General features: G+C 35.3%; 2 protein-coding genes across 2 annotated transcripts; one reads left to right on the top strand and one right to left on the bottom strand.

Annotated features, from left to right (window-relative positions):
• Window positions 1-586: 586 nt before the first annotated feature.
• LOC104092999 (thaumatin-like protein) lies at window positions 587-2,834 on the bottom strand. The gene is made up of 3 exons (XM_009598702.4): window positions 2,661-2,834; window positions 2,197-2,574; window positions 587-1,093 (listed from the first exon to the last, which is right to left on the bottom strand). The coding sequence occupies exons 1-3, from the start codon at window positions 2,725-2,727 to the stop codon at window positions 792-794; spliced, it is 747 nt and encodes a 248-aa protein (XP_009596997.1). The 5' UTR covers window positions 2,728-2,834; the 3' UTR covers window positions 587-791.
• A 7,642-nt stretch (window positions 2,835-10,476) lies between these two features.
• Window positions 10,477-11,028, top strand: LOC138908554 (uncharacterized). Its single transcript, XM_070199232.1, has one exon. The coding sequence runs from the start codon at window positions 10,477-10,479 to the stop codon at window positions 11,026-11,028; it is 552 nt and encodes a 183-aa protein (XP_070055333.1).
• The last annotated feature ends 1,821 nt before the right edge of the window (window positions 11,029-12,849 follow it).

The following is a 12,849-nucleotide window of genomic DNA, read 5'->3' as shown; positions in this document are numbered from 1 at the left end:
CAATAGGAGTAAGCATTTCAAAGTAGAATATATGGAGGTTTGAAATTTCTTTACACCTTAATAAATGAGAATAAAATAAGTAACATGGACAATAAAAATTTATATAATCGGTAATTTGTTAATGTTTGATTTAATTTTACACCATTATAAATGAGATTAAATGAATTAAAAGATTCTTGATGTTTGTAAATAATTTATACACTGTGATTGTCTAACACAAGTTATTTGATTCATTTTCTATATTGCGAAATCAAATTCTACTATGAATAGTTCTCATATTCTTAAGCTTTGATTGAAAAAGTTACCATGGTACTTATGCTAAGTAGCATGTACCGATTAAATAATTGAAAAACCTGACAAAATAGTTGAAAAAATACAACCGAGAAACACCAGCTAATCTAGTCACCACCATCACAAAAAGAATAACTATGAACCGTTAATTTTATGCAAGACTATGTTAATTTGATATTTTATATAGTCTTGCTCAAAAGTCAAACTCTTGTAAAGTGAGTTGATATTTTAAAAACTGTCAAAGCTCCAAATATCAATCCGAAATTAAAGCGTCGAGGAATAATTGCACCAATGATATCAAAAACAATTAACTGCTACCAATTTAAATAGAGAGTCTACCACAAGTGATAATGATGATAATAATACAATATACTAGTACTAGTAGTAAGATAGACGTAGCTAGGAATCTGACCTAGATAGAAAAGTTGAAGACTAAAATGACGACTATATATTTTAACTTGATATACTACTAATAATAAGAGTTGAAAAAAACAAGAGTACTAATGGCGAGGACAGAAAGTGAGCAAATAGCTACCGCCAGTGCAAGTGGCAATACTAGTGGGATCATCGTAAGCATAAGAATAAGCTTTAGGACAAGCAGTCTTGAAAATCCTTGAGTAGGCAGTTGGCTTACAAGATTGTGGATTGCCAAAAGTACCAGTGCAACAATATCTTGGAGAATTGAAAGCAGCGCAGGCACTTTTGCAAGCAACCACTTGCCTCTTGTCATGAGATTTCACTTGTAGACCCACTGGGCACATTGTGTTTAAGTCACTCACACACCCTGCATAACTGCATTTCCCTGCAAATAAATATTTTTGGTGTAAGCTCTAATAGTGACATTACTTAGACAAGTGCAAATATCACACTCCATCAAATAGATTTTTAAAGCATGATGGTGACTGCAAAGATTTTAGACAGCATTTTAAGCAATTTCAAGCTTTGTCACTGCCACATCAGTGGATTCTATATAGATTCCATAAATTTTGTCGCTTAACAAAGTGATAATACATGAGATTGTTTTCTAAAGGACTCTTGCAGGAAGGTAGGGTTAGCCGAGATACAATAGACACTTCTGGTCTGAACTTTTCACGGATCCCGCGCATAATGAAAATTTAGTGCAAATGGCTGCCCCTTTAAGGAGCTCAAAGAGATGGGAAATTGAGTTGCCTGTTCTACTAGTCCCCACTTCTACTACTGGAGATTTCGCTAATATTTATTTTTATTTTTAGGGTCCGTTTGGACATAAAATTTTTTTTTTCTTTTTTCCAAAAAAAATTATTTTTTCCGAAATTAGCGTTTGTTCGTAAAATTTCCAATTTTAACTTGGAAGATGCATTTTGAAAATTTTCAAAAAATTGAAAAACTACAAAAAAAAATATTTTTTAAAATTCACTCAAATCACTCATAAAACTTCAAAAACAACCCAAAATTATATTCATATCCACACACAACTCTAAATTTCAAATACCATTTTCACTTAAATTTTGTTCCCCTATTTTGGAATTTTAGGATTCTTATGTCCAAACGCCCACTTAATTTTAGGAAAAATGTGAAAACCGATGGATTGGTGTTACATTTTGACATATGTGCGGGCTTACACTATTTTCACGAAATATACCAGCTAACGTTACTAGTAAAGACGAAATCAAAGGTGACAGTGGAAACCCCAGAAAAGATTCAGTCATAGATTCGTAAATCTAAAACTACTCACCTAATCCTCGAGAAAAAATAAACGGAAAGGGGATGGAGTGGGACTAATAATATGTAATGTCGAAAGTACACCTGCTACGAAACTAACATAACTTGGACTGATAGGAAGCATAAAAGCACTAATCCAGGACAAATAAGTCAATCAAACACTTTAATGTCACACATGTCAAAAGAAATAGGAGGGATTCTCACCTTTGCCTCGGAATGGAGTAATGGAGATGGCAAGATTGTAGCCATCTACGAGACTCACATCATAAAAATCCTGGTCATTACCCAGAGTAATCTCAGCGAGTGTAGCTGGAGGGGTCCCACCAATACCATTACAAAAGAGCGCACCACCACAATCCCCAGTAGCACAACGCCCCTGTCCAGATGCATCAAAAGAGCAGCCATGTCGACCCCAGACTCGACCGGACCACCCAGCCGGTAGGCTAAGCCTGTAAGCCTTATTTGGGAGCAGCTTGAACCCTCCACGAGCCAGAATCGGCTTGCCTGCACTTGGCTGTATCCCTGGCCAAACTGGGTGGCTGCATTTGTTGTACATTGTCATTGTTGTACCAGTTACTTCTACTGTTAGAAACAATAAAATAAAAAAGACATTAGTAAAAAAAATTAAAACAAATACCCAGTTACTTGAACAACAAATTGTTGTGTACCTGAAATAAGGGAGAAAATAATGGTGACAGAGGCCAAAATGAAGAAGGGTCTTAGAAATTCTCCCATGGCTAAGCTGGAGCTGTGAGAAAAAATGTGAGTCAGTGGAAATGGTTAATAGAAATGGGTCTTTTTATAGAAAACCAATAAGAAACAAAATAAAACGGGCAGATACTAAAGTAGGGTTACTTTGGATACTGACTGAATAAAATTGGTAGAGTGATATAGCAAAAGCTAGTAAGTGGTAATATAAGTGGGCCTTTTGTGAATGAATAAGGTGAACTTGCTAGCTGTAAAAGTTTAAAAAACGGAAAAATAGATTAAAGACCTCAGGAGACCCTCCAGTCCTCTTTAATTTATTTTTCTTTTAAGAGTAATCAGAATAAAAAATTGCGTCGAGATTAACTCGAGAGAGGGAAAATTATTGAGATGGTATCCTATGTTTAGGCATTTCAACTCAAAATACAAATTTAACTGCATTGTTCTTTCTTCGAAATAAACGATGAACATAAAGCAACGGAATTAAAACTGCTTTCTTATTATCTACTCTTCTACTTTTCCTTCTTCAATTTCTTACCTAATCTTCAAATCGTTGGTAGAAAGGAGAGCTCAATCCGGGGGAGGAGAAACGGGAGAGACAATTGTACATCTGTACTAGCTAGACAACTTCTTATTTTTCCTAAGATGTTATTTCCTCTTCATAATAAGTGAATTTTTTATATTTAATTTATCCATTAAAAAAAATACTAACTCCTAAAAAAAATAGGCATAGTGAATAAACTACTCTTAATTAAAATTTGCATGTAGTTATAGTAGCACTTGTCATAGCTCTATTATACTCCAACATACAATGGCACTCACAGAAGAAACACGTAAACTTTTCAACTTCTCTTCTCAAGTCACTTCATTATTCAAAATATAATTTTAAATTTTGCTACAATTTAAAAACGTCTATGAAAAATCAAATGGATCTAAAAATTTGAATATATACCCCCAAAAAATTATCTTATAAACGGAAGCTTAATTTCTATATTGTTGATAAATATGACTACAGTACAAATTCAGCATGGGAACGTAATAAAAATGTGAGAAAGTTATTCTCACGTCTTAGTGTATAGTATATTAGTTGCTGAACCTGTTTAATGTTGTCATAGATTTTCTATGGATAAATAAATAAGGATAAATTTAAAAAAATAAAGTGAATTCTTTCTTGATTATGTAAAAGGATATTTAGTTTTGGCCAAAATAAAAAGTTAAAAAAATCATTTCTTAAGGATCGGGGAGAGTAATTATTTTGGAACAATTCCATTTGCCTAAAAACTAACATTAGTACCTGCTAATTTATTCCAATGTATTTTAAACTATTTCAAAGAAAACATATTTACATTAATTAATGTTAAACATGATATTTCTTAACTTTGTCCTTGTCTTGATAAGAAGGACGCAGAACCTTGTTTCTTAATTAATACTAAATAGGTTCGTTTGGTAGACGAATTGATAATTAATTTTGAAATTAAATTTGATATGAGTTTATTCATATTTAATTATAATAAAATTTTAATATAATTAATCTTAAAATTAATTATTTCGAAATTATAATATTTTTTTATTCCTATAAAATAATGAAATAATTTATCCCAAAATAACTAAGCACGAAATAATTTATCATAAAATAACTTAAGAGTTTTCATGTCAGGGCCCGTAACCTTTTCCATTCGAGGGGATGAGTAGCCATAAGAGCGGGGCCGTGAGTGAGAGGGTTTGGGGGGTATGACAAAAGTTCACGAACATCGAGGGTTGTCAGAGTGGGGGAAAAAAGTTAGCAAAATCACATGCCTCAAGGAATCATTCATACTCTGTTGCTGCATTTCTTATGCTTCACTTATATCTCTCCGTTTCAATTCATGAACATATTTTATTTTTAATTTATGTCAAAAAAAATAACTTTTTTTTATATTTAAAAATAATTTAATTTTATGTAATAATCTATAACCACACAAAATATATGTATCTTATTTTATATTATAAATTTAAAAATTTTCTCTATTTTCTTAAATTTCGTTTCTAACCAAATGAGTTAGTATAAACTGAAGCAGAGAGTATTTCTATTTCCCTCTTTCCAACTTCACTCATTTTCCTAGACATGCAATTGCACAACCCCCAACCACAACCATCCATTTTGGCAAATCAAATCAAAAACTTCCTATATATAAAAACAAAACATACTCTCCCTCCGTTTTAATCTCTGTAAATTTATTTCCTTTTCCGTTCGTACTCCATAAAAAAAAAATTACTTCTTTTTATATTTGAAAATAATTTATATTTATATAATAATTTAAAGTCATATAAAATATATATATATATATATATATATATATATATATATATATATATTACATTAATTTTTATAAAAAAATAAATTTCATATCAAGTCAAATAGGTTTAAGTACTAACGATTAAAACTGATTAAGTACTAACGAATGTGATCAATACTGTACTGTACTTTTTGCCACATTCACTTCTAAACAAGGACTAATTCATCACTAGCGAGTACATCACACGCTCTGATATTTTTCTCCTGTTTAACGGTGTAAAATTTACCACATTGTTGGGTTAAACTATGGGTGTTTAACGGGCGGGTTGGACACAAAAAAAACCAGTCCGTCTGTTTAATGTTGCGGACTGTTAGCGGGTTGAGTCAGCGGGCGGTTAGTGGGCTGTACTTTTTTGGGGTTTTTTTGTCCGTCCGGATTCGGGCTTAGCGGGCTGGACTGGACCGTGCTTTTTTTTTAAAAGTAAATTTTATTTTTCTTATTCAATGTTATTGATACTTAAGTGTTTGCAAACTTTTAAGGCTTAGAATTAAATTTTGAAGTTTAAAGTTTTAAATTTAAAATTTAAATTTTACAATTTTAAAATTGAAATTTGAAAGTAAGTGGCTACAAAAAATTATTTAATAAGACCAATAGGCAATATGTAAGGATCAAGCTCCGAAAACTTTTATTTAATATTTTTATTGAATAATATATAATACTTCAAATTAATTTGCAAGTTCTTTTTTGATTTTGTTATTTTCGAACTTGCAAATTAAAAATTTACAACAATTATAAAAAAAGAAAAGAAATAGTACATCACATGCTATGCATCATTTTTGTAAGTTCATCCATGTCTACATGAGGTTCTTGGTTGCTCTACCACCTCTACTAGTGCGAGCTTTTTTGGCTGCTCTAAATATATCCATTATGTAAATTAAATTAATAATTCTAAATAATAAAATAACTGTACACCAAAAAAGAGAAAGATATGGAACGAGTGTACCGGAATTTCGGATGTCGCACTAAATTTGATATCAAAAATCAAACTTCAATTGATAGATCGATAGTTGATACCACACTTCACTTGAATACTTGATATTTGATAATAATAATAATTTTGTAATGGCTAAACTAAATATTTGATGAAACTTGAAATAATAAGTAATTGAGAATTTAAGAACAATAATCAATAATATCAAGAGAGAATTGAGAGAGAATTAGAGTAGTAAGAGAGTGAATTGTGAGGAAAAATAAAGAAGAAGGGGGCTATTTATAGTTTTTAAAAGGTTAAAATTGTAATTTATCAAATATTAGGGGTGTGAGGGTTATTTTCTTAAGAGTAGGCCGAAATGACCATTTTTGCAAAAAAAGGTCGTTGGCCAACGGTCATATTTGAATTTGACCGTTGGCAACGGTAAACAAAAAAAAACAAAAAAAAAAACATTAAGAATCGGGTTGTAACCCGTTAACGGGCTTAGCGGGTTCCGGTGCACCGGTATCAAAAAACTGTTCGTTTGAAACCCGCTCCCCGCCCAACCCATCCCCCACGCTACAGTACCACGCTACATTTGTCTCTCCTGTTTCTCCTCCCCCGGATTGAGCTCTCCTTTCTACCAATGATTTGAGGATTAGGTAAGAAATTGAAGAAGGAAAAGTAGAAGAGTAGATAATAAGAAATGGTCATTTTTGCAAAAAAGGACCGTTGGCCAACGGTCATATTTGAATTTGAAAAAAAAAAAAAAACATTAAGAACCGGGTTGTAACCCGTTAACGGGCTTAGCGGGTTCCGGTGTACCGGTATCAAAAAACTGTTCGTTTGAAACCCGCTTACCGCCCAACTCGTCCCCCACGCTACAGTACCGGGCTGAACCGGATTGTAAACGGGTCAGCCCGGCCCGAGTAATAGGTATAGGTTAAACTAATATCAAAAGTAGAGTCCATTTTCGTCCTACGTTCAACTTTCATTATATGTGAGTTTGTATCTGTTTAATGTTTAATTTATCTCATATTTAAACTTAATATTACTTCAAAGTTTTATTTGTCTTCTCGATGAAATTCAAAATCTACAAACTTTTTCTAAGAAGAATGTACTAATTCCTCCGATTCATATTACGTGTTTATTCACATGTATAATCAAACGAATTGTAAATTTGTTTTATTTGACATAGTTGAGAACAAATCTAAATCAATTCACTAATGATAAGGACATATTTGAGACTAAATTCAAAATAAGGTCAAATTTGCTCAACTTCCCATAGTTGAGGGGCATTATTGGCCTTTTTTCTGGTCTTAATTATAAAAGTATTTATTTAAAATACCTTGTATCTCTCTCAAATATTCATTTAGTTAACAATCTACTAAAAAAATCAAATGAAAAAATAATTAATTATCTTTTTTCAAATCTAATCATCGCTCTAGTAAATGATCCAATAATAAGTTATTGCAATACTTGTCTAAATAAATTATCGTAATATTTTTTTAAGGAGAAATAAATGATACTGAGTTAAATAGGTAAAAAATGAAAGGCGAAGTTAGGGAGTATATAACATTTCGAGAAAGTAAAATGAGTACGTACCTTTCCACATCACGATATAGTGAATGACGGTGTGGATGCACATTTGCACTGAGCAGTAGCGGCACTCTATAAAATATTGTATGCACTTAAGTAGTCAGGTTTTGTGATTTCTCTATTCTGAACTTCCCATTTTCCAAAGAGATTCTTATAGGAATTCTTGTCCTTATTGAGCCCAGATCTAATGACTTCTTTAAGTATACCATTAATTGTGTCTGGAACAAATCTTTACATTGGACTAGTCTTAATTAAAATATGACTGACATAGATCTCGCACCACAACTAGTCCATTGCTGATTTAACTTGGTTTGTGTTAGAAACATAGTCTCACGTTAATTGAATGGGGAAACGGTATTTTTGCAAATATTCACGAGTAGCTTGACCGATTACGATAATGTTCTGGACAACATTTAGGAAATGTTTTTTTGGATTTTTTTATCCAAAAAGAATTCTGGTTTTCGATTTGATATGTAGACTCATATAATAGCTCATTTGACGTTTTATTGGTCACAAGATTACTCATTTTTCTGTTTAAGACTTTAGATACGAGAGAATGTACAACGTATATTATGAGCCCGTTTGGATTAGCTTAAAAAAGTGGCTTTTAAGTTAAGTGTATAAGTGCTAAAACTTATTTTATAAATAAACAGTTACGTGTTTGGATAAAAGTGCTGAAACTGAAAACAAGTTGATGAAGTGTTTGGTAAACAAGTGCTGGTAAGCACTTTTTCTTGTTAAAATGGCTGAAATATCCTTAACGTTGTTAACATTATAAAGAAGATGATCACTATAATATTATATTTTCCATTCATAGCTTCAAATGCAGGGGTAACACGTAAATTCATTGAATTATTTAATTTTAGAATATAATTACACCAATTAAAAAAAGAAGAAGGATTCAACGACCAAAAAATTAAATGTTATGGAACCAAAAAAAGAAGCTAAAAGAACAATATTTACAAAATATTGAAATGTATCAAACATTATTTAAAAAACTATTATTTGCTTCACGTTAAGAACTTCAAGAAATTGACAAATATTGGAGAATGACAGTAGCAAGGCAAGATGAAGAACGAAGATTATAACTGACATAAGAAATGTGACATGGAAGGGAGCAATACTCGGGAAGAAAGAAAGGAAAGGAAAAAGAGGGGAAAATAATGAATGAAAGTGTAAAGAAAGAAAGGAAAGGAAAAGAGAGGAAAGTTTTGGAAGAAGACGAAGAAGAAAGCAGAGGATGCCGTAACAAAAATGGAGAAAAGAAAAGATAGTATGTTGTAAGGTTTTCTACTGAGGGGTAATTTCGGGATTAGAAAAAATTATAAGGGATAAGAATATAATATCCTCGGTCAAAACAATATGGCTTTTAAGCTAATTTCGAAAAAGTTGGATTTTTCAACTTATTGGTTTTGATTTTTTAAAAGTAGATTTTAACTTTTTTTAAGCTATTTTTTTGGTTGCCAAACACTTTGACCAGCTTTTAAGCTCATCCAAACAGACTCTATATGTTGTATGTTATAGGTTTGCCCACTAACGAGTTTTTAGTCTAGTCAAAGATCGTTGCTCAAATTTTGTGGCAGAAATAGTCAAAAAAATAGATAATTTCACAGCAATCCATATTCACAAAAGAATCCAAATCACTCCGGCTAAGAGAATGTTGGTTTTTTATTCCTTCAAATTACTTCCAAAATTTGAAAAGTTCTCAAGAAAATAAACTTTCAATCAAGAGATTAATTCAAATTGTAATTCCGTTCATTCTCCTGTGTCTTATTCTGGTGTTCCGCTGTTACTTGCTGTTTTTCCTTTCTTATTGTAGTTGCTATGTCGTTAGCCATATCGCGGGGTCCTTAGATAGATGTCATGTTCTACCATCCCTATACTTATGCTTGTACAGTTTATTAGACCAGTGGGTGTCTTGACTAGTCCTCGTCACTACTTCACCGAGGTTAGTATTGATACTTACTGGGCACCGCTGTGGTGTGCTCATACTACACGTCTGCACATTTTGTGCAGATCCAGGTATCGATCGTTACTAGTTGTGCAAATCCTTGCTGAGGAGACTCATGGTAAACCTGCCGCTGCGTTCGTAGGCTTTGGAGTCACCTTCCTATTTTGTATTTACACTATTTTTACTTACTTCCGAACAGTTGTATTTAGAAGTTGTAGTAAACTTTGTAGAGCTTATGACTTGTACTACCGGTTTTGGGAAATAGTAAATTTTGTAAAGATTTCTATATCGAGAATGTTAGATTTCCTTTGTTATTGTTGTTACTTAGTAAATATTAGGCTTACCTAGTCCCTAAGATTAGGTGCCATCACGATACCCAACAGCGGGAAAATTGGGTCGTGACAAGTTGGTATCAGAGCGTTAGGTTCATAGGTGCTACGAGTCATAAGCGAGTTTAGTAGAGTCTTGTGGATCGGTACGGAGACGTCTGTACTTATCTTTGAGAGGCTACGGAACTATTAGGACAATTTCACTTCCTTCATTCCTATCGAGCGAGTTCATTGATCTTGAAGTTTGAAATTTACCATTCCATTCTCTCACAAATGGTGAGGACACGAGCTGCAGTTCCTGATGATGTTACCCCCGGAGTAGATGTCGCTATGGTCAGAGGCAGAGCCTGACAAGGAGCACGTGTCGCAGCTAGGGCACCTACCAGAGTAGCAGTTGGGGAGCCGCCTGTAGTTCCAGTTAGGGGGCAAGTACCGGAGGCGCCTGCTGTTGCCCCCGGACTTCAGGAGACTTTAGCACAGTTCCTGAGCATGTTTGGTATATCGGCTCAGGCGGGGTTATTTCCGGTTGCACCAGTTACTTCACAAATCGGGGTAGGAGCCCAGACTCCCGCCGCCCACACTCCAGAGCAGCGAGTTTATGTTGGTCAGGTTCCAAGTGTCATGGTGACACATGTTGTGGTTCCAGTTTAGCTTATGGTCAGAGCAGCAACATCCGAGGAAGGACAGCTTAGATTTGCAATGTTCAAGAGATATATCCCTCATACATTCAGCGGTTTGGCTTCAGAGAGTGCCCAAGGTTTTTTGGAGGAGTGCCATAGCATCCTCCGCACTATGGATATTGTTGAGATGAGTGGGGTTGCTTTTACTACGTTTCAGCTTAAGGGAACAACTCATCAGTGGTGGCGGGCATATGAGTTGGGTAGCCTGGCCGATGTAGCTTCACTTACATGGGTTCAGTTTTCAGAGATGTCTTTGAGAAAGTGTGTACCTCAGTCCCTTCGGGATGTATGGCGCACGGAGTTTGAGCAGTTGCGTCTTGGCACTATGTCAATATTAGGGTATGCAGTCAGATTCAGTGATTTGGCCAGGCATGCACCTGCCTTGGTCGCTTCAGTTAGAGGGCGAGTCCATAGATTCATTGAGGGGCTTAGGCATAAAATTCGGTTCAACATGGCTCGAGAGTTGGAGTCATATGTTTCGTTTCAGCAGGTGGTAGGGATCGCTCGCCAGTTAGAGGGCATGTAAAACCGGGAGTGAGAGAACAAACGAGATCAGGAGAGAGATTACAGGGAGGCGAGGAGGCCTCGTAGACCGGAGAGATCAACTGATCCTTATTTTGGAGGCAGGGTACGACATGGTAGGAGTTTAATGGGTCAGCCAGTTCAGTTGCACTTCCAGCTTCGCGCAGTGTTTCAGGTGCTCATGGGTCTCAGAGTATTCGTACTGCTCAGTTTCCACAACCACGTCAGTAGAGAGGTTGCTTTGAGTGTAGAGATATCAGCCACATTGTCCTAGGCTTCGGGCAGTTGTGTCACAACGAGTTATTTAGGTGAATAGAGGGCACCCAAGAGGGGGAGGCCCGACCCGTTGATGTGTTTCATATAGCATGCTAGAGGCCGATGTGCCAGATATTATCATACATGTATGTTTTGATCTGTTACAGAGGGGCACCATTTGTATTTCATTATAGTTCTACTGGTCGGGACGAATCCCTTATTTGTTGCTTCATTTATGAGTGAATTTCATGCTTTGGACTCTATTTTCGTGTTTGCTCCTGTAGGGAGATTCTATGAGTGGTAGCCTATGTGTATCGTTATTTTTATTCATCGTTGAGAGTGGTAAGACTACAAGTGAGTTCTTGTTGTTCATCATGGTAAACTTGATGTGATATTTCCTGAGTATTTTGGTTAAGAGCTATGATTTGATACTCTACCGGAGTGAGAGTTCAGCGAGTGTTATGATTTACTGGCAGAGCTGAGTTAGTGGAAGATTTCAATTGGTATGATATATATTCGATATGTGATTTAGAGTTGAGGGCGAGGCCCTCGTGATCTCTTGTGATTCGATATGTTTGAACCGGGCTGAGTACCGCGGTGGAAGTTATATCAGGATGGGACCCTTGTGATTGTTCATATGCTTTAATTCTTTCCTTGTTATATTGTTTTGTACGTTAGTATTGATAGAGAGTTGTGCCTGTCAGGCTTGTTTGGTAGTTGCCTTATGTGTTTTTCTTTTCATATTTAGTCAATTTCGTTCTGTGCTTCTTGAGTTTTAGCTTGCGGGGTGTGTGCCCGGTGGTGTTAGTTGTGGCTTGGTGATTCGGGTGTCAAATTATGAGGTCTTCATGTTTCTTGCATTATTATCAGTGTTATGGAGGTTTGAAATAGAGTTCTATCGAATATGAGGCTAATTGCCGGTGCTGGGTTGATTTCAAGCAGCTATTGGGATCAGAAGTGTTATTAAGGGCCTATGTGCGGTGTGTTATATTGTGTGGTCGTACTTTGTGGGTGTAGGAATGAGTTAGTGCAGCTAGTTGAGACTGATACCGCATATGGATTTAGAATCAGGTCTTTTGTAAATGAATAAAAGGTGAGAATTTGGGGTATGAGGCTTATCGATGTTGGTAGAAATGCTAAGTTGCAGTTGATATGGAGTTGTCACGCTTATGTAGATTGGAGTGACGTGGGATCACCTGCAGGTGTATATTGGAAGTGTCCTTTCAGTGATTTGATGAGTTCGAGGCAAATCTTGGCACGTTCCAGGACGATCGTTTGTATTAAGAGGGGGAGAATGTAACGACCCGACCGATCGTTTTGATAATTTAAGCTTCGTTCGGCGGCATAAGGCCTTGAGCAGCTTCACATTATGTATATCGACCTGCGTGCATGGTTGGATTCAGTTTCCGGATGATTCAGAGTCGAATTGGAAGAAGGATTCTAGTTTTGGAAGCTTAAGCGGTGAGAATTTGACCGAAACTTGACTTTTTGTGTAAACGACTCCGGAATGAGTTATGGATGATGTCAATAGCTTCATACGGTGATTTTGGGCTTAGGAGCGCGTCCGGAA

The sequence above is a fragment of the Nicotiana tomentosiformis genome, chromosome 3 (assembly GCF_000390325.3).
Source record: "Nicotiana tomentosiformis chromosome 3, ASM39032v3, whole genome shotgun sequence".
Lineage (NCBI taxonomy): Eukaryota > Viridiplantae > Streptophyta > Magnoliopsida > Solanales > Solanaceae > Nicotiana > Nicotiana tomentosiformis.
Note: the sequence above shows the minus strand (reverse complement) of the source record. Positions and strands in the feature narration are given on the sequence as shown.

What these genes read in the sequence shown, in the direction of transcription:
- LOC104092999 (XM_009598702.4), bottom strand. Translation starts at nt 2,727, where the DNA reads ATGGGAGAATTTCTAAGACCCTTCTTCATTTTGGCCTCTGTCACCATT. An exon ending in TATTTTCTCCCTTATTTCAG is followed by an intron (nt 2,575 to 2,660) that starts GTACACAACAAT and finishes TGTTTCTAACAG; the next exon opens with TAGAAGTAACTGGTACAACA. An exon ending in TACTCCATTCCGAGGCAAAG is followed by an intron (nt 1,094 to 2,196) that starts GTGAGAATCCCT and finishes ATTTATTTGCAG; the next exon opens with GGAAATGCAGTTATGCAGGG.
- LOC138908554 (XM_070199232.1), top strand. Translation starts at nt 10,477, where the DNA reads ATGGTCAGAGCAGCAACATCCGAGGAAGGACAGCTTAGATTTGCAATG.